The sequence below is a fragment of the Zonotrichia albicollis genome, chromosome 3, assembly GCF_047830755.1.
Source record: "Zonotrichia albicollis isolate bZonAlb1 chromosome 3, bZonAlb1.hap1, whole genome shotgun sequence".
In the NCBI taxonomy this organism is placed as follows: Eukaryota; Metazoa; Chordata; class Aves; order Passeriformes; family Passerellidae; genus Zonotrichia; species Zonotrichia albicollis.
The window spans coordinates 95,909,084-95,931,638 of record NC_133821.1 but is presented as its reverse complement, the minus strand read 5'-3'; the positions used below and the strand labels follow the sequence as shown (position 1 = coordinate 95,931,638).

The window sequence follows — 22,555 nt, the reverse complement described above, 5'->3', positions numbered from 1 at the left end:
TGCACGTCAGTGCAGAAATGAACTAATGTCCCAGATGATATTTGTTTTCATACAGTAAATAGGCAGCTTTTGTATTTATTCCTTAAAGGTAGCTTGAACAAAAACAGTTTCTGGGAAGGTAGATTTGTGCCAGTTGGATGCCTAATATTGGCCATGCAGTTGCTTCATGCTGAGCTGGCAGAGTTGGTCAGTCCAGCAGTGTCTGTGCCATGTGCCTGGGCTGTTGGAAATTTCCCTGTGAAGGGTGAAATTTCCTCTCTGGAAGAACCAGATCACACAGTGAGTGAGAAAGCCACAGGTTCAACTCCTGCTGCAAGATGAAGCACAAACCAGGGTTTTGTTTCTGAAACCATATTTATCAAACATGGAGCATGAGCCCAGGCTGGTGCTTTAGGAAGGCCTCAGCCTTCCTCATGGAGCAGACACAACCTGAGTTTGGATGCAATCCCCGAGGAGCACCCTGGGAGGAATCTCAAACAATTTATCATGGCTTTGCCTAGAAAAGCAGAGTACTGAGATCCATCTCTCTGTGTGGCCATGTCCTTTGATGTCTGATGTGTGATGATCCAGTATTCCCTCACACCACCAACTGCAAGAGCAGATGGGATTTAGAGACCCTTACACTTGGGAGGTCTGTTCTCAGGCATTTCCATGTGTTCCTCCATCTCAGGGTCAACATAGACATAGCCCAGCTTCCTCAGTGCATCTGCCTTAGATCCACAGAATCATTTACTTTGGAAAAGGCCCCCGAGATCATTGAATCCAGCTGTTAACTGAATGCTGCCAAGTCCACCGCTAAACCTTGTCCCTAAGTACCACATCTACATGTCCTTTAAATACCCCCAGGGATGTTGACTCAGCCATTTCCCTGATAATCATTTCAATGAAGAGATTTTTCCTAATAAATTCGCTGGAGCATATCCAAAGAAGAGCAACAGAGCTGGTGAAGCAAAAAAAAAAGGATGGATTTTGTTTTCATCTTTGTTCAAGGGAGACATTCTTTCAAAATCCCAAGAAATTTCCCTGGAGAAAAAACCAATTCATTTCTCCCTGTCTATTCCTTTCCTTCTGCAACCTCATGCCAGAGATAAACTATATGGAAACGATGCTATAACTGCTAAAACCAAAATGAAAATGTATGAGATTATTGCAGGTATATGCTCAGAGGTTAATTAAGTCATTACAGTCAAAGTGATTCTATGATTAAGATAACAGCCTGATACTGGGTCTAATTTGGTTCCAGATGATAAAAACAAGAACATTTTTTTTGTTCCCATAAGTATGAAGACAAATATAATAGATTAGGTGAAGTGGTGTAAAGCCTCACTATCCACATTTGGTTGCTGGATGTAACTAAACTGCCTTTCCTCTATAGATAGGCTGATGATTGACAGCTGCTCTGTGTCATTCTGATTTTTGTATATGCTTTACTTATGGAATCACAGACTGGCTCAAGTTGGAGGGGACCTTAAAGATCGTGTAGCTCCAAACCCCTGCCAAGGGCAAGGACATCTGCCACTAGACCACATTGCTCAGAGCCCCATCCAGCCTGGCCCTGAACACATCCAGGGATGGGACATCCACAGCTTCTCTGGGCAACCTGTGCCAGGGCCTCACCTCCCTCACAGTCAAGAATTTCTTCCTAAGATTTCACCTAAATCTCTAAGTTCAAAAGTGATCCCCCCTTGCTCTATCGGTACCTGCCCAGGTACAAAGGCCCATTTAGGTACTGGAAGATCGCAAAGGAGCCTTCTCTTCTCCAGGCTGAACATTCCCAGATCTGCCAGCCTGCCTTCACAGGAGAGGTGCTCCAACCCTCTGATCTTTTTTTAGCCTCCTGTGGACCTGATCTAAGGGCTCCACATCTTTCTTGTGCTGAGGACTCCTGACCTGGACATATTACTCCAGGTGGGGTCTCATGAGGGTAGAGAGACTTTTAATCTGTCTGGTATTGCCAATAAACTCTTTTATGTTGTTATGCTAGCATTTTTCAAAACAAATAAGTCCCTCTTGGGTGTTCTGCTTGCCATCACCAGGTGGCGAAATCTAAATTCTGAGTTCATAAACAGTTTGTTAAAGAGATGTTTGCAATTTCATTAAAACATGGGCTACATTAAGAAAAGATAGAAGGAATAGAATTAAATTAGAAATTACTGCATGAAACACTCAAAATTAATTAATTGAAACCTGGTTCTAATTACTATCCCCTTCTAAATAATGATTTAAAACCTAGTATTTAATTAATCACATTCTGGTTCCTTGTTAGGTATTTCTATCACTAAATAATATCAACAATTTGTACAGCAATAATTTCGTATGGAAAGAAGCCCAGTATTCATTCCATAGTACTTCTAAGCAGCTGAGTTTTGATGAATGAGTGTGGATATTACCTGATAGTTAAATGATTTTTCATTTATCAGAGGAGATTAATTGATTCATGGAACTGAAGCAAAGTAAAAGAAATGTTACATACAAAGGCTATAAAAGCCCATAAAAGCAATTTTACACTTATTCGTGTAACACTTTGAAATTTTCCTGATAAATAGAAATTATTAGTTTTTATTTCTAAGATATAATCTCAAAGTTATCATCCAGGATAATTGTGTCAATGATGGTGAAAATTATGACCTTGCTATAAACATGACCCAGGAAGTGAAATACCAGACTTATATGGGGAAGTTGCTCTCAAATGTCATGATCTGTTGCCCAAGGAAATCTCATGCTTGTCAACGGTGCTAGAAAACACAATCAACACCTGGCCTTAGTAAATGCTGACTTTTTAATGACATCCACTCCATGTATAAGCTTAGGAACAACATTCTTGGCCTTCATTTCCAGAACAGCAAAGTTCTTTTGCTTTGAAAAAAGAAAATGATTTTCTTTTATGTTCTGTAGCAGCATAGATGATCTTATATCTCAGCTGATCACTGCAGAAGGGCAAGACAAGCATGTGCAAATGAGATGTTTTAACAGAACATCTTCAGGACCACTAAAAAAATATACATAGTAACATCAAAGAGGTGGCTCTAAAAATCAGCACTATGGAGAAGGAGGAATAGGGTGAGACTAACAGGAAAAATTAAATTAGTATGTCTGCTCTCTTTCCAGTTGCTTTTCTGAATAGACTAGATTTTAGGAAGAGATGTCCTTTAAAAGCTTTTCTGCCCCCAAGGGTTACTTTCCATTTTCCACTGGCTTCAGAAGAAGTTCATGGCAGCCAGGCAAAGGCCTTAAATTTAATGAGAAATATCTTATCTGAAAGAAAGGCTCAAAGCCTAAAGAAATTTTGGGGAAAAAAACACTTCCATGTAATGACCTTACAGCTGTTGAGAACCTCTGCTCTAAAAGTGAAGGACTCCCAGTGAAGGTAGCTAAATTTGCAGTAGCACATTCAGCACTCAGCAGATTGCCTGAGTGTGTTCAGGGAGGAAAAATACTGTATTATAACCAGAAAAAGTGAGCTACAACATTACATGTTTATCTGGAATAGTATAACTGATAGCATAGCTGGGATAGCCTGTCACCCTGGCACAGAGTGAATGACAGTGAGGTTAGGCTGCATATTCCAACAAAATCAAGAATAAGGGAAGAGACAGTAGTCCAAAAGCAGTCCAAAGCAGTTTGTAAGAGTCTTGCATTATAGTCTCCATTTTCTTGCATTTCTCTATACTGCAAAAACTCAGGCTTCTGTGTCCAAACCTCACATGTTCTGATGCTCCTACTTGAAAGCTGTCCCTTCCTCCATGCTCAGAACTCACATTTGCCAGAACCCCCAAGGACAGGTCTTTTTCATTCTTGACCCACCCAGATCCTAATCTTTACTGTTTTCTCTTTAAGTCCCAGCTAACAGTTTCCTGTTCAAGATGTTCTAAAACACCCCCCAGAAGTCATCACCAGGCCACTTATCCCTCTGTTCTCTGCAGATTACAAAAGTGTCCCTAACACCTCTATTTGTCATCAAAGTCCTGCTCAACCTGCTGAGGACACCTAATCCCATCCCCTCACTTAGGAGACTGCCACTAACCCAAAACCTCTTTCACTTCTTGTGCAAACTAACTGTTCTTGCCCACACTTCATCAAGAGTAAAGTTTAAGAGCAGAATGGGGGAAAATAATTGCAGGAAAACATCTGTTACTTTAACTTTATCACAAGTAACAAGATGTGCTAAAATAAACCCAAACCCAAAGAAACTAAAAAGGACGACTTTTAAACAAATCTTTGATTCCAACATCCCCAATTTAAATTTGTGCTTTTCCTTATCTTCTAGTCATCCTTAACAGGACATATATTAAAAATGTAGAAAGAAATTTAAGTTTTCGTTTACTGCAATCAAAATTCACTACATAAGGTTTGTGAAGAGATTTCAGAAGATGGAAAAGGATGTCTACATCTCCTTATCTTTTCCCAACTTAGGCCTTTCTAACAGAAGACTTGGAAAACCATGAGCTATTTAGAACATGTTTTAATGAAGGGAATATTAATGCAAGCTAATCCAATAGCTGCAATAACACATTAATGATAAGGGAAGGGCATTAACTAATGATAACAGAAAGACTTATTTCCTCATCTTCAGCAATCTAATACTTAGCCTTCCATTTCCTTTTATATTAATGGTGTATTTGTTAAAGGAGTAGGATACTTTATAAATAAGAGACAGATAACATTATTTAGGTTTTTTCTTTGAATTCCAATGTTTTATATATTTATGGAAAGTTTATGGAAAGTTTATAGTGTCTGAAGTAGCACGGTGACTTCACATATGGCACTGGGGGATTGGAGGCATTCCCACTGCGGTGTGTGCCACAGCACCTCACACCACTCAGTCAAAATCTTTCACTTTGGCCCATCCTCTGTTGTCACCGAGATCAGATGCTGATAAACACCCAGGATGGTTTGTGAAATGTCTCCTGAAGTCTCTTGGCACTGCTGCATGATGAGTATTGCTGTGATTTACAGCACACAGCACTGCAACAGGACTTACACAAACACTGCATTTTTTGCAGAGGACGAATTGTTTTGTTGTTTGGTGAAAAGGTATGTATGGTAACAATACTCTTTTACTTTTAGGACAGCTTGAAATGCCAGAATTAGAAAATGGCACGGTTTAACGTCTTATAGCTAGTCCAGGGTGAAAAGAACACAAAAAAATCACAAAATCACAGAATCAAGTAGGTTGGAAAAAGCCTTTGAGATCATCAAGTTCACCCTATGAATTAACACCACCTTGCCAACTAGATCACAGAACTGAGTGCTATGTCCAGTCTTTCCTCAAACACCTCCAGGGACAGTGACCCTACTACCTCCCTCAGCAGCCCATTCCAATGCCCAATCACCTTTTCTGTGAAGAATTTCTTCCTAATGCCCAAGGTAAATTTCCCCTTGTGCAGCTTAAGACTGTGTCTTCTTGTCCTGTCACTTGTTGCCTGCAAGATGAGCCTGACCCCTGCCTGGCTGCAGCCTCCTTTCAGGCAGCTCTAGAGAGGGATGAGGTTTCCTCTGAGCCTCCTCTTCTCCAGGCTAAACACCCCCAGCTCCCTCAGCTGCTCCTCACAGGACTGATGTTCCAGACCCTTCACCCGCCTTGCTGCCTTTGTCTGGACATGTTCCAGCACCTCAATGTCCTTCTTGAAAAGAGGGGCCCAAAACTGGATACAGGAATTAAAGTGTGGCATCACCAGTGCCAATGTGGTTTAACTCACCACAGCCAAGTACAGAGCAGAAGCTAGAAGCCCCCTTCTTCCTAAATATTCTAACTCATGAGCAAAAATACTTGACAGCCAAGACAGCCCCAGAGGAAAAATGGACTGTATAACCCCTGAGAAAGGGATCCCAGTCACACTGGTTTCATTTTGTATTTTACTGTCTGCATTATCTAATAAGTGATTGACATCACATATTTTATCCTAAACCTTATACCATTGTATAAAACAGTACGATTGTGATGCCAGCAATACACTTGCCAAGGTCATTCCTCGATCCACTCACATCCAAAATAGTGATCACTCCCCAGAGTACCTCTTCTCTGTCAAATGTTCAGTCACCAGTGCACCCGGGGTCAAGGAGGCACTGAAAGTGAATTAATGTTTTCTGAGGCCTCTAAAAGTTGCAGCAAGAAGGTCACCTTCTGACTCTGAATGGGTTTATCAGATTTATTCAGGGAGCATCCAATATAAAGAAAGTCCATGTTCCATCAAATTAATTTTTGGAATTGCCATTTTCTAAAATCATACCTTTTTATTTTCATGATCATGCCTGCATTTGTGCAAAAATGTGAGAGTGAATGGGAGCATTAAAGAAAGTACAATCACTTCTGTTCAAATCAGTATATGCAATTCACAAGTATCTTTCTGGGACAAAAAGATAAAATTTGTAAAAGAATTCATCTTGGGTGCCTAAAAGGGAGGTGCATTAGAATTATCAAAGTAGCGGCAGTTATCAAAACCTATTTTATTGAGAGATTTGCATTTCAATGGATATTCATTTCTCTATCTGAACCTATCTTAACTGTGTCTTCCTAGATACATGAAATAACTCATTGACCAGAATCTAATGATTATAGCTTAGGCAGCAGGGCCATTGTGTAGCAGCTGCGAGTCACCCTGCATCTCCATGGAGCCCTGCTGGAGTCAATGCAGCTCTGCAGAGGCACCCAGATGTGCCTGCATGCAGCCCATTGGAGAACTCAGAGTGGTGACATTAACTCTGATTCTCCCTTTCAAATAGCACATTTAGTCTGGCTCTTTGGAAAACCAAAAGTGCACATAAATCTCATCAATCCATCTGTAGCAAAGAATTCCTTTTCTAATATTTGCAGTGTGAAGCTTCTCTTTGATCAGTGGTAGATATGAGAATCTGGGCCAAATGAAATAGTTCAGGTGCCTAGATAGTTCATCATTAACCCATACTTTTTAAAAAGTGTGCCTGAAAGATATTCAATATTATTACAGGAATATGTTAGGAAAGAGGTGGAGACTGCTGTTTCTACCCTTATGAAATGCCTACTAATCACTCACTGGTAGGAGAGAACTCTTACTGTCAGTAAATGTTTCGGGATTTGGTACAACATGAGCCAGAAGAGAATGAGAGGAAATCATCAGAATCATTAAACAGTCTGGTGGTTTGATCGCTCCTTGCAAAGATAGAGAGGATGTAGGCTCAACCAAGCCTGTATTCCCAATCACTCAAAATGTTCCTGTAATAAAAAAAGTAGGCTACAAGAAATCTAAACTCCAAACTTTCAAAAAGGTGACAGATTTACACATATAGCTAATCTATAGCTAATCCTAAAAGTCTTGTCCCCTTATAATAGAGCAACAAGCCGGTCAGCATCAACAAAATTCCGGCAAATGCTATGGCAAAAATTCAAAGGGCATTTACGGCATCATGTAGCAGTTCAGTTCATAGATAGGTCTATGGATCTAAGCAGAACTCAAATATTGGATATGTTGTTCCTAAATCCATTTGTGGAATTGAAATATTCATTAATTTCCTCAGAAAGCTATCTCACTTTTTGCTTTTGGTGCATATACATGTACACATGCAAAAAGTCTAATTTGGTAGAATAAATGTAGACTAGGGCCTATCAGGACTCATTAAAGCATCTAAACATGAGCTTAATTTAAGCATACATGTAAGTCCATTAAAACCAGTAGAACTAAAGAAAATCAATGACCTTCATGCTGAAGTTGAAGATAAATTGAAGATATTAATGAGACTGTAATTTCTGGAGAAACAATTGAGTAGAATTGGGAAAAGAATTTTGCGTGTGTGTGTGTATATACATATATACATCCACAAAATTTCTGTTTTTTTAAACAAAAAAATCTTAATTTTCACATCCTTTCTTGAAGAAGTGTTTCTGTACACATCCTTTATAGTCCTATTTAGTTTTTATTAAAAACTAAACAAATGGGAAAACCAGCTTTTGATCCTTTTCAAATGAAAAGTAAAACAAATAAATTTGTTGGAAGCAGAAACAAATAGGCACCAAAAAACAGAAGCATATTTTCCCTTGGATGTCACTACTTGTGCTTCTTATATTGACCTGAATCTTACTGCATTTTCACCACAATCCATCATGTAATTGCATTTTTCTGAGAAAATCCCGCTTTATTCCTGAAAAGTCTCTGGACTTTGTGTAGAGCCTAAGGATCCCCCTTCCATCCCTAATCCAGGGTAATACATTTCAGTCCTACAACATAAAGCTGGTATTTACTAAAATGAGGTAGGACATCTGGGCTCAGTGACTCCCTGTGTTTCACACTGTGCTACTTCTCAGAGAACAAGATGCCTAACACTGCTTAAGAGCATTTGCTATTATTCTGCAAAGGAAGGAAAGATGGGGATCTCTTTTGACCCCACAAAAGATGTTTCCTAGGTAGCCAGATGACTGTCTGCCCTTCATCAGCATTCCCTCTTAACCCTGCAGCCTAATCTAACCCAGATCTTACTGACTGCAGCAGACTATCACCATGCCAGTGGCCCTCTGATTACATTATTAGTTGATAAGGCTTTGTAATTAGCCCTCAAACTCTCCTCAGTAAATCTCCAATTTCACCCCTCAGAGACTCTGAGTAGATGCTACTGCACTATAGGGCCTCAGAAAGCTACTAATGAAGTGTGTAATGAGGCTTTTTAGAGTCAGAAGATTGAGGGAAAAAAACCCCCAAAGATAAATAAAAAGCATATAAAAGATGAGAGTTCCTTTTCTAGTGATTTTCCTCATCTCTTCTATTACAAATATTTCTCAGGAGTGGCTTCAAAACCATTCCTTTTTTAAAATGTAGAAGCTCTAATGGCAAATTGAAGTTTACCTTAAAAATTAAAAAAGGCTTGGATCACTGGTGCACAGCAATGGATAATGTTGAAAGAGGACACTAATTTCTCCCGCAAGGAATGTGTGCTTTAACTCTCAATCTGAGAAATTGTGCAGCACACCCACTCCCCTACATGTGCCCACTTACCCACAGCCTTTTCTGTGTACATTTGCCAAGGGGTGTGTCTTAGGAGAAAAACCCACAAATTTATTTGGCACTAAAGAATAGTGGAGTCTGCACTGTCATGGGCACTGATGGATGAAAACCCACAGGGTTGGTCTTATGCATTGCTTCCAAAATTCTCCTTTGGCTTTTTGGCTTTCACTTTCTAATGTTGTAAGCATGGTATGGTTACCACAAATGGTTGCAAATGGAAATATTTTTTTTTAATAGGGATTTCCCATGTATCTTAGAGGAGTCTGTGCTATTCCATGATTCCTGCTGAGCCAGGGGGTCTGGCAGCTAAGTGCTGTCAGATCTGGTTGATGTTTAATCCCCTTGCTGTGTGCTTTGGCAACATTTTTGTTGCCAGAATAAAGTCTGCAGAACAGAAGGTGGACATGCCTTGGATAACAGTCCAGATAAGCATTAAGTTGGTGTGTCTGTGAATAGATGCAATCTCTCACTCTGAAAAGAGGGAGAGCAGTGAAAGATCATTCTTTTGTTCTGGTTTACTATAAGCCCAGAAAACACGTCAGCCATTTCAGGTTTTAGACATATTAACTTACAATACTGAATGAAGTGTTTTGTGCTGAGTGCTGACTCACCAGGCTGTGAGTAAGAGTGGCTGAAATATGGACATGCATCATGCTCTTCAGGTGTGCTATGGCTGTAAACAACCCACAAAACAAAGATGTTAAACATCTGAGGGAGGCATAAGTGCTCTCTCTGTGTGAGTGTGATTCATAATTTAAGATACTCATTCCATACAGTGGCCAAAATCTGGCAGAGTATTAAGAGAAAAACTTGATCTTCGGTTGTCAAGACAACTTGAATTATCACTGCTATTGTACTGTTGTAGTTTGCCAAATAATTTGTACTATGGCAGATTCCCTTCCTCATTGAAACACTACACTTTTGTACTACCTCTGTGCTCACATGTCCTTCTGTCTGCCCACCCATCAGCTTAAAGTGTCTGCACTACCAGAAACAGAAAAGTCTGCCATTAGAAGTTTACAAAACAAAAGTACACATCGCTGTCACTGAATTTATTTTACTGCAGCTTAACCTATTTAATTTTCATAGTTTCCTGTGAGTCACTTCAGAGCATAATGGAAAACTTCAGCACAGCATGACTCTTCATTTCTGTGAGTGATACCACTATGATCTTCAAATAGAGTGTATTTACTTTGGGCTAAATGCTATTGTTATCACTTTTGACTAAATGGTGAGATGGTTTTCAGAGTCTTTCATAACACTTCAAAAAGGAGATACTGAAAATGGAATTTGCTATTTTTACAGTGTTATTCTGTTCATTTACATAATCAGTACATTAAGTACTTTTTTCCTGAAAATGAAAAGCATCAAATAACTGTATTATATTCAGTTTTTCAGAATTACTCTCCTATTCCAGAGTACAAATTCTTGTTTTATTTTCAACTTTGCTTTCTGGATCCCAGTGTCTCTGATGCTTCCATCTCAGCTTTGCTTGGTTTTGTCATAAATACAGAAAAATGACATTTACTAGGTTAGAAGGATACTCCTACAAATCATGTGGGCCAATCTCTCTTCTAGGATTGCACAAAACTTATTTAGGATAGGGAGGGACACTCCCTTTATTTCAGCTATCCATTCCATAAACTGTTCATTTGATTAATGATATTTAATGTAAGGGAAAATGCCTAGCAGTAGATGACATACCTTCTACAAACTACTGCCTTCCAACACAGTTTAACTTCATCTTCAGTAGCATCACAGCTCAGAAGAAGACAATGGACTGAATAGAAGGGCTTGCATTTCACTTCTAGCATACCAAAACTGACATCTGAACAATTTTGTATAATCACAGTGAACAATAATTAAAAAAAAAAAAACAACTTTTTTTTTTCCCCAGGACTACGGGGAGTCAACATAATTTCCACATTAAATAGGACTTCTGGTACCATTCCAAGAAAACAAAGAGTTGAAAGGAAGTAGATTCAGGTATGTGTCCTGTCTCCACCATAGCAAGTCTGATTGCATTATAATTTGCTCAAATGCAATTTCCTAATAATACTAATAAATTACCCTGGCTTCAGCTTGCTGTTATTGGACTAAGTAGTGCAACATACTATTTAGTTTTTTGAAACATAAAGAAAGAATTTAAATTCCTTTATCTTCAGTGAGTAATCTAGATTTTTCACTGCATTTAATTTTTGAAAAGTCCATAAAAAATTGAGCCCCTTTATGCTATAGCTATGCTCAGAAATAAGCCAGGCCCATTACCTGACCCTTTGGCCAAACTTTCCTATCCTACAGAGAGAGTGGCTGCATCCAACAGAGCTGGTCCCTGAACCATGTCCTGGCACTATGCAGAGGTGAGACAGGTGGCCCAGCCTGGAGGGAGGCTGGGGATGCTGCTGGTTGTGCTCTCCCTCTGCCAGAGGTGGAGATCAGATGGCTGTGCTTGGGTCTATGACCTGCTTCTGTCAGCTCTATAAACCAGCAGTGGCAGAATATGAACTTCCCTTTTTATTTTTTCCCCAACTTGGAGTAAAATATACTTCTTTCCAAAAGCAACTTAAAAGATATTATTTCAGAATTCTAAGGCTTCTATTATTTCATTTACATTTATCTATTTGTATTTATTTATTCAGGTGCAAAAATGCATTTTTATTGTTTAGAAACTTTGAATCTTCAATTTGCTGGATCTTTAAGCAACACAAACCAGTTAATTAGAGCTTACTTTTGTCGAAGCATAAACAGGATTTAAATGGGAAAAATATCGCTGCAGAGATGCCTAATAATACTCAGAGGAGAAAAGCACACATGTCAAACGTCTGTTGAAGGTTAAGCGAAGGCTGTTCTAATTTTCATTTTATCATATTCAGGATAGTGAACGAAAAGTAGGCTTTTTCTTATGAAATCCATCTACTTTTGTTTTGCAGCCAATCAATGTTTTTACACTGCCAAAACTATCAATATTCAGCTTTTATTAATGTGGTTTGTCAGACCCCAGTTCTGAGCTACCCTGCCACCCCAGCAGAGGAGTAAGAGAATAAAACCTCCATTTTATTTGTGTGCACTAGCTCCCTCCATCTGGGTAAACAAGCTAAAAAACCAGCTAATGCAGCTGACATCTTGAATTATGTAATTTCTCATAACACATGCCAGAAATGCTGTTCAGCCCTGTTATACATGCAGGAATGCTGTTCAAAGCCCTGGCTTCTGGTTCAGCAGCATGATCAGTGGTACAAATGGTGCTCAGCATGCAGTGGGGATTACTGAGCTATGCTGGGGGAGGAAGGAAGGCTCCATAACCATTTTCCACTGCTACATCCTTCCCAGACATCTGCCAGACAGAAAAGGCAACCGCAGGGACAGGGAGACAGATATACTGGGAGGAGATGGCTTGTGGTGAGAACCCAAGTTTAGGATCAGCACTTGGTATTTCTGTGCAAGAAGAAATTTTCTGTTTGCCTTTAGGATTGCTGAAATCCTAGATTTTTGCAAAAACAGACTTACAAGAACCAGCATAGCTGTCACACTTCAGTTGAAGTCCACTGGAAAAACCTGTGAATGTTAGGCTGGCAGATTCAAGGTGTTGCCCTTCAGTTTAAAGAAACATTGAGGACTTAAAAGATATCTGTCAGCAGGGGCAGCCTGGCTGCTCAATTATTCTTAGTCCAGTGCTAGAGACAAATTTTCAACAGAACCCCTAATAGTATTTTACAGTATTACAAAAAGCTTCCTCCTTTTCTGACTGGTTAGTGGTAACTATGCCATGAAATCCTCTGGGGCCATGAACAAGCACAGCTGTCAAGCCCAGTACGTGCATCAGCAGTTCACTTGTGCTTTAATCAATTAAATTCTGAGTGGTGAAAATGGAAAAATGAATGAAGACACAACATGTGGTATTGGCCTACTAACAACCACCTGTCTTCATGATTTAACAAATCAGGAATACTTTCTTCCTTGAAGTATATTCCTTATTTGAATATGTATGTTTAGTTATGTTTAATTGCTGTCTGAATTTGTTTATAAACGGTAGTGGCCTAGGGCAGGCACCAAGACCTGCCACTCACTGGCAAATTTGTGCTGCTACTCAGATTCCCTTGTGGGAGCCCAACCATAGCTGGAAACAAAGAACGACACAGAATATATTTTATTTGGTCTAAATGCTTGGAAAGTTAGAACAGTGTCTAAAATATATTTCAGTTTGTGGCATGAATAAGATAAGAGATCCCCTCCAAAACTGGAATGACTGCAACCAAACTGTCTCTGGGAATGATCCCTGAGAACAGTGCCCAGAACTCAGCCAGGCAGTGGCTGGGCCAGTACCATATGAAGCAATGAAGTTGGAAACTCTTCTCTTCAGTAATAGTGAAGTTGGTGGCTTTCTTGCAGATTGCAAGACAAATAATTCAATTTAATTAACCCAAAAGGATTTTTGCCTATGGATTTTGTTTTGTTTTATGAAAAGGTGAGTCACTATGGTAAACTATATGGTATTACCTACAGAACAATAAATAACACTTGGTCCAAGATTTCACTACTAATTTCTTCAGTTTATACCCCAGGCAAAAAGATAAATTTGCTAAGCCATGAGAAACATCCAGCCAAATTAATAGAATCTGTAGATTTTAAATCAGGCTACCACTTTGAAACCCTCCTGACAAGAATTTTTACAGTTTACGTATAAAATTATATATTGAAAAGATAAAAAGGAGAGGAAAATAAAGATCTATTGGAAAACTTCCAACATACTTCCTTGTAGCTTTAAGGTTTGCTTTAGTTATTTAATAGGCCATATTGTAGGTAGTATGAATGGTAGTATGAATGAAAAATAATCCAGTCAAACAAAATCTTCCGCAATGTGTTTAAATGAGTATGATGCAGTATAGCTGATACATAAAGCATTACACTGATAAAAAAGGTGTAAAATGCCCAATATATGGTACAATTGTATATTTAATATTATATGTAGTATAGAATAGAGTATATTTTCTATTTCAGAGAAAGCAATGAAATAACAAAAATTGTAATAGAAACCAATCCTTCTAGAGAAAAACACCCCATAACTTTGAACTTTTGGCATAAAATAACTATACATTTCCTTCAGTACCTTCCTTACTCATTCAGAAGTAAAAGGTTTATTTCATGGATGGAAGAAGATATCAGCTTTTCATCCAGTAACCACAAAAAGCTGTAACTAAGTTAAAATGAAGCCAAAAAAAAAATCACCTTTTACGAGATAGATTTTTTTTTCCTATGGAAGCTGACCATTGCCCATAAGACACAAAGAAAAGTTATCCAAGTCATGACAACTTCCAGAAAGGTGTAGTAAAGCTTACTTTTGATGATCTGCCAGTGGTCTTTGCCCAATGGATTTTAATAATGACTCTGGCCGAACAGATAATTTTGGTGATGTCTTGGGGCTTGTATCAGAATCTCCACTTTCTTCATCTCCCATGGCCTTAATATAGCTCCCACTCCTCATTCTTCTGCATGGGATCTCTTCATCTTTCCCACCAGCTGGGTATCCTCCCCATTCATCCTGAGGTACCTAACGGAGACCATAAAACACACACACACAGAATGTGGTTTATTCTTTCCATATGTTTAAATACTTCCTTCCTTTATTCATTTTACAAAGACAAGTAATGAATTTTTTATTCTTCAGAAACAGATGGCTTATAAAGAGATTTCTAAGAACCCTAAATGATTTTGCCATTTAACTTCAACTTCAGAATTTTCAGTTTGTAACCATTAGAACCCAAGGAACAATGAAGTCATGGATTGTGAGCTGAGCTGCAATATCTATTTGTAGACATGCTCTAAACTGCAGGAAGCAGCTTAAAGTTTGCACACAGATTTTAATCTGATAACAACAAGTTAATCAGGAATTTCAGAGCTATAACTCATTGAAAGTTGAGCACTTTGGGGTTTATTACCAGCAGTCCTTATAATGGGCTTTCAGGGAGGTGAATGGTGTATTTCAGATAAACTGAGCCATGATCTTGGCATAAATGGATAGGATTAGGGCAAACTTCTGTGGAAAAAAAAAGAAGAAAAAGTAGTAATTTGTCTTTTTTCTATTTAGAAACTGAAAAATGGTTGATAGAGACTGTAATATAACAGAAATTCAACCAGTTAAATAATACATGAGGTTGCAGGATTGCAGCTGCCTTCATGTAGTTCAAATGGATTTCCAAACAGTAAAATTGGTAGTCAGATAATCCACAGCTGGTGGATGGAAATCTCTCCTCACCACAAATTACCAAAGAATTGAGCAAGAGTGGATTCTTCAATCCAAAGTGAAATCAGCCTTTTTTCAATGCTTATGATTAAACACAGCCTGTCTCTGCCAGTATTGCTTTTTAAATTTTTTTTATTTTTAATATTTAATCTTCCAAGGTGCTGAGTCCTCTGGCTCTAATCCAGAAACACACTTAGCCATTTAATTTGTTTTAAGGATACAGGCTCTCTGAAATGCATGATAAGGACTCACAGTTAAAAAGTAGGATGTGACAGAGTTCATCAGTGACCAAGGCAGATGCCCTTGGCAGCATCAAATCCTTTATCAACATTATTATTCCATCTACATTAAGCAGTTTAATGAGTTTATTTACTAATATACTATAAGTCTGAAATCTCAATTAGACATATATTTAATAGTTTCTGCAAAGCAGGATGTCAAACACAAATTTTCAAGTCAAACGTATTTGAAAGCTTCTATGGACAGAGCTCACTGTGGAGCTGAAGCAAATGCTCCCATTGGTTTCAGCAGTCTTGGAGACTGGGTTTAAAAAATTAACATGATCTGCTTGCCATCTATGGCCCTTTCAAGACAGATGAATTAGCCCTGCACAGCAGGTGAACAGAGCTGGGGCTCTGAGTCCTAAAAAGGGATTAAAGGAGAAATGAAGTTTTAAAAGGGGGTGAACAAGTAAAAATAGAGGTATTAAATTTAAAAGCCCAAGCTTAAGACAGAAAAAAGAAAAAAAAAGACTGAAGATGAAGTCAGATAAGAAGATATGAAATAGATTGCACATATCAGAAAATGTTAGAGATAACTATCAGAGAAAAAAAAAGTCACGTTCTTATACAAAATAATAGGACTCAGCATGAATCTAAGTGAAATATGGTTGTATCACACAAAGAAACAAACTTTTCATGTTATTGAGCTTTGGAGGGTGAAAGGAAGCATCGAAAATCTTCCCAAACTTGAAGCCTGTAAGTGTGATACATCATTCTCATTTCTTTTCTCAGACCTAATATGTATAAGATTAATGTTGCAGGAAAGCTTTTTATGATTCTATGAGACCTAAAAGATAATTTACATGTCGTCATAGTAGTCATAGCCAGCTGCTTAAAATACTAAATATATATACATTAAATTCAGCATTTAATTTTTTAATCTACAGCTGACAACTCTAACAGCTGTAAAAATCTGAATTAGAGAGCTATTTTATTACTTGATATCATACAAACATACTCTTATTTTTAAATAGTCTTTATTAAATGTATATCAGCATGGCTAAAGCCAAAATCCAAATGCCAAAAAAGCAGTTTTGCCATCTACATAGGCCCGCTACAAGGTGTACTGTTAAATTTTTACTACTAAAGCTGAATTATCATGTCTTAATATTATTTAAAAAAAAAATCCCCTCATAACTTTTTCACAGAATGATTATTTAGGCTTCAAACTTCTTTCCTTCTTTTCACTTCAAAGATAATTAAATAGAAAGTTTAAAAAGACATTGATCAATAACCTTTTACTTACTCAAATGCAGAAAATTATTACTTTCTCAGCTTTATTTTGTCTGAAATTCCATGTTCAAATAACTAGATAAGGACTGGATTTAAATGAGTACAACATAGGCTTATTTGTTGATTGAAGTTGCAATCTTATTTTAAAAGATAGGAATGACTGATTTTGTACATTAAAGTAGCTAAAAAATTAAACTTCTTCACTGTGATAAGGACAAACCTTACAGTTATGTGCATTACTGTTTCTGTTGATTGCATTTCTTTTGCTGTCTGTATTCATAAGTTATATGAATTCACATCACAGCTAAAGACCAAAGCTAAAAAACAAAGTCCTGCTCCATTTCTAGCGTGACGTACTCATGGTACACAAGGCAACAAGAATCCTTTTCTAATCAGACCAACTCATCAGCTATCACAGAAGCATTTATGGTTGTTACAACATTTTTCACAATTAAAATATCTGGGTTTTGTTGGTTTTTTTTTTTTTTTTCTTTTTTTTTGCCCTTAAGCCATTCAAAGGAGCACAATACAATGAATGCAGTGAAAATGCTTCTGGAACCTGGTGAGAAAGTTTGACCATGTGTTTTCACAGAAGGTTTCATCCAGAGCTTTTTCCATCTTCAAAATAAAAGTCTTTTTTTCATAGTCTTTTTTAGTCCTATATATAGTCTTTTTTCCATCTTCAAAATAAAAAAGAAAAAAAACAAATGAAAGGACTCTTGACATTGTTTTTCCTCATGGACTGAGAATAGAAGCAAAATTTGAGTCCCAGTTCAGCCTAGTTATCAATTTATTTGATCTGATAGGTTAGGTACTTGGAAACATGTTTCAAAATCCAGGCTATCGCAAACCCCAACACAGCTTTAAAGAAAAGCAAAAGCATTATGTAAGTGCAGGAAAGATTTTCATTTTGAGATATTAACAAAAACATTTAACATCATGTATGAGGGTGATTAAATATACATCTTCCAAAATATGGAAAGGGCTTTGCAACCTGCAGAAATTCTACCTTACAATAGTTACCAGTCCCTGAAATTCCCATCTGCAGGGCTTGCAGCTGCTAATTTAGAATAATTACCCTAATTATCTACTTACATACAGTGATGAGTGCTGATATTTATAATGTCTAAAAAGGCCTTCCTTCTGTTCTAGATGTTAGCATGAATCCTTGTACATGTAGTTTCTATCCACAGAGGAGTAATACTGCATATTACCATAAGAATTTCCTTTTGCAAGAACAAGTGGCTGACAAGGTCTGGCTGCTGATCTGGTTATGACTATTACAGAGAATGATGAGTCTCCTTCATAAGTGTCATTCACTGTTGCTGTAAGGAGCACCAGGTTCAGAAAATTTGACACCTTTCAATTGTCCATCTACTGATTCATTCTGACATCTTACATTAATCACCTAGGGTCGATTTTAATAAAGCACTTGATACCTAACACTTACTGCATATTATGAAGCTGAACTGAGAGCTAATTCCAGAACCCTAGGAAGGATCCTAAATTCCCCATAAAGGCACTTAGGAGAGTTAGTTCCTGCAAAGTAACATAAAGAAGGTCCATCTAGTTAGCAATCAGAATGTAAAGCACAAAGAAAAATCTCAAATATTTATCCTTTCTTGGACTTACTGTATCTGATTACAGGCAGCAGAAAGGCCTTCTCTTATTTCCCTGTCAGATCCTAAAATCATCTTCTGCAGAAAAAAGGTGGGGTTTTTTTGGTTGTGTGTTGGTTTTTGTGTTTTTTTTTTTTTTCAAAGTAGCCTTATTTTTTCCTTCTGTGATGAAATAGCTGTGGAAGTGGAAGATTTTCTTGGCCTCCTTCTAATCAATGATGTTTGAAGAGCTCTCCTCCTCTCTTTGTCACTCCCAGCATTTTCATGAAGCCCTCACAGATTGCCTGGGGAGGGCTGGTTAGGAGAGGGACTCCATTTACATCAAAGGGTGTGATGCAGCTTTGTGATCAGGGATTTACCCGAAAAGAGGGAGCTTATTTATAGCCCCTAGGCCAAGCACTCACATGAATTTTATGTTAAAGAGTGTTTGGATAAAACTTTTACAGCTTCTTAACAAAGCAAGAAGTACCTATGCTCCAAACTGATGTACATCCTGCTGCTGAGAATGCAATTCATGGAACTGAGAAGTTGGTGTTTGACCTTCTAAAGGCTACAGAAGAAACCAAGCTGCCACCTTCACAGTGGGTATTCTAGAAACTTTGTTAATATAAAAATAAATTTCCTTGCTTTAGATAAAACACTGCTATCCTTGTTCCTTGTTAGAAGTTCATATCTTAAAATACCCCTTACTACTAATTTTTTAGCTAATACCTAGATTGTCACATGACCAGTTAATGGCTGCAAAAGTTATGATTTCTGAATTTTATTTTAAATCTTATTTCTATCTTCCTTTTAAAGAAACAACACATATTTGTTTGAGTAGAGTTCTTATCTTTCTTCTTTTATTATTTTATTTGTTTTATGCTGTGTTGTAATTTGATTAAAATGGACTGATGACCAGGTAAGCAGCTGAATCACCATCCCTGGATGTATTTTAAAGAGGTGTAGATGTGGTGCTTAGGGACATGGTTTAGTGGCACAGTGGGCAGTGCTGAGTTAACAGCTGGACTCAATAGCCTTAAAGATAATTTCCAGTCTAAATGATTCTATGTTTCTATTCTTCCTGTGGAGCATACTGATTTTGCTCAGACCAGATTTGACAGAAGAAGGATTTTGGACCCTTAACTGGACTTCAGCTGTGTGCCTGTCCCCTGATTCTCTGGAAGAAAAAACCAGCATGTTGTCAGGGAAAACAGGGATGGATTTGACAAAACTACAGAAAAAAAAACTAGAAATCGTGGAATTACTGAGATTGGAAGGGACTCTGGAGGTCTCTAATCCAGCCTTCTACCCAAAGTATAGACAGGTACAGCAGCTTGACCAGAACTGCTACAAAGATGGTGAAGGACCTTCAGGGGAAGCTGTATGAGAAGGGGCTGAGGTCTGCTCAGCCCGGAGGAGACTGAGGGGAGAACTCACTGCAGTTAGAAGAAAGGGGAAGAAAGGAGGGGCTAACCCTGAGCTCTTCCCTATGGTCACCAGTGACAGGACCCAAGGGAATGGCCTGAAGTTGTGTCAGGGGAGGTTTAGGTTGGATATCAGGAAAAGGTTCTTCACCCAGAGGGTGTTTGGGCACTGGAACAGCTCCCCAGGGAAGTGTTGACAGCACCAAGCCTGACAGAGCTCAAGGAGCATTTGGACACTGCCCTGTGACACATGCTGTGACTCTTGGGGATGGTGCTGTGCAGGGCCAGGCGTTGGACTCAGTGATCCTTGCGGGTCCCTACCAGCTCAGGATATTCAGTGATAATTTGACTGTGTCCAATTGGGTTTAGAATATTTCGAAAGATGAAGACTCTACAACCTCTCTAGATAACCTGCTCCAATGTTTCACTGCACTCAGGGGAAAAGCTATTCCTCATACCTTACGAGAAACGGGCAAACTAGGCCCCCTAAAACTGCTTCTAGGAGTGTGAACATTTAATCTTGTAGCTAAGAAATACTGTTGACAAAACTGGAAGAAACAATGAAATGTTCATTCTTCTGGACTTTGATCACTGTTAATTTTATTTTTTTAAAGTTTATTTCAGTTTAGGGTTTAGCTAAAACAGTCAAAATGGCAACAGCCACTGACATTTCAGAACAGACTTGCTCCCATTGTTCCATCCACTTCTATGGCATTTGCTCATAGCTCCCAGAATTTTAAAGTTGTTCCACAGCTAAACTGCTGATCTGCTTAAAACTGCTGATTACTTTACTATCTAAAATGAAACTCTCCTAAATAAAGGGCTTCAGCTGAGGGAGATGACTATCACTTCTTCATAATTCTCATTCCCAAAGGTTAAAGTGAGGATTACCTACCTCATAGGAGTTCTGTGAAATTTAATTAGCATGCAGATATAAAATTAATGGAAATATTGATTTTTACCTAAATCTTATTTTAGTAATACAAATTTCACATTTTACTAGAAGCAGAAGCTGAAGTCTGCTTCATGAAATTACACCATGCATGATGTGAAGAAGGATAAGATATGAAACACTCTGTTGGAGACAAATAATTTTTGTAATTTCATGCTTTCTCAGCCTGGTCAAGAAGATGACACAATCTGAAATGCAGGTAAGAGGTTTTCTCCTAAATCATGTCTTCAAGAGCCTCATAAAAAACAGCCTCTGTGCACAGCTGCAAGTAGAGGAAAGTAAATGACAATCTTGCAGAGCAGACAGATGATTTTTTGCATTAGCAGAAAATTTCCCTGATGCTACAGTGGGAGATGGAAGCTGGACCTCCTGTGTTTTCAAAAATTTCAGTCAAGAAGGAACACCAAGCAATTATAAGAATATTTTTCTGAGGTTAATGGCACTAAGACCTTCCCCTGTTTACTGGCTGCGGACTCTAGACCCTGTTGCTCAGGATTTTTGCAGGAAGGAAGAGTGCAGTATCTGAAAAGAGAAGTTTGTTTCCTCAGTAGCTAATCTTGTGTCTACAACTCACCACAATTCTCAGTGCACATTTTTGACTAGCTTCTTCTGTGTGGCATTTTTTTTTAATGTGCTGATTCATTGTGCAAGGAACATGAATTATGCAATAAAGTCATTGAAAAGTCTGTACAAAACATGCCAGGGACTCCTCCTCACCACTAACAATGTCATTCTCCATAATTAGCTTTAATTTTCACATGCCACCCTCTACTCCTTGAACTTCTTGACAGCTCACAAGCACAGAGAGTTCTTGCAGCATTCCCAAAGGTGAGTTGACACTGTCCATCAAGGCAGGAGCTAATTTGAGAAAACAGGAGTAATCTTTCTAGCCATTCTCTCCAGGCTTTGCTCTGAACAGCCAAAGTGTTACAGAAAGAGGAAGGAAATAATGTAGATCCCAAACAATACATGCTTTACATTGGGTTGAAGACAACTTGACTTCAGGAATTTGGGATTTGGTAATAATCTGGACACCCATGCAGACCACAAACATACTATTCCAGCTGGGAGATGTTCAAAGAGGAAAATCATTGTCAGCATTATTTATTGCCTAATTTTATTCTCTCATGGGGAGTTCCAAGAAAACTGCACTAAGCAATCTTTGAAGGAAAGATTTCTGTCCAATGTACTAAAATTGCCTCTGTGTATTCTAAAGAACAGTGCTCTTTTCAGTTTGAATCATGTTTTATAACTCATATCTCACAAGCAAAATTTAAAAAATTAAATTAAGCAAAATTAAAAACAAAATAAAAAATAACAAACAAAAAAACCCCAAAGAAACAAAACCAGCAATAACAACAAAAAAGAACCAGCACTATGTTTCCCAACTGGTTCTCCAGCAACTATGTGAATTATAATTTGAGGATGGCTAAATACTGCAATTGGTGTGAGGACTTTGTGGCTTTGTTTATACTGCTTGGATGAAAGTGGGCCAAATTCCTGCCCCATTACCATCTGTGCTCATATTGATGGCACAGATCCTTGCAGTTCAGCCACCTGGAAATCTTCTGCTGTGTTGTTGGGTCTCTTTGGGGCCCTCAGGACTCTGCTGTTTTGACATGGTGGAGCAAGGTGCAGTCAGACAGCAGTCATGGGCTTGTCCACACTGTGAGTGATTTTAGCCTGCTAAGCTCACTGAGATTTTGTGCCAGACTTTTATTATAAGGTGAACTTGGACTGAAGGGAGGGCTTGGCTTGTACTTACATGAGAACCTGTTTGTAGTCTTTCAATCTAAGAGACAAACCCAGCAGAGTTTCAACCAAGAAACCTGTGTTTCAATTGGCTGTGTA

The 22,555-nt window shown here is 38.3% G+C and overlaps 1 protein-coding gene across 28 annotated transcripts in view; it reads right to left on the bottom strand.

Annotated features, from left to right (window-relative positions):
• The window catches only part of DLGAP2 (DLG associated protein 2), a 454,967-nt gene that overhangs the window by 52,441 nt on the left and 379,971 nt on the right, over window positions 1-22,555 (bottom strand). For all 28 annotated transcript variants that reach the window (XM_014268518.3, XM_074538161.1, XM_026794791.2 and 25 more), the window contains one exon: window positions 14,309-14,520. In XM_014268518.3, the coding sequence (XP_014123993.2) occupies window positions 14,309-14,520 (212 nt within the window). The remainder of the gene's footprint in view (window positions 1-14,308; window positions 14,521-22,555) is intronic.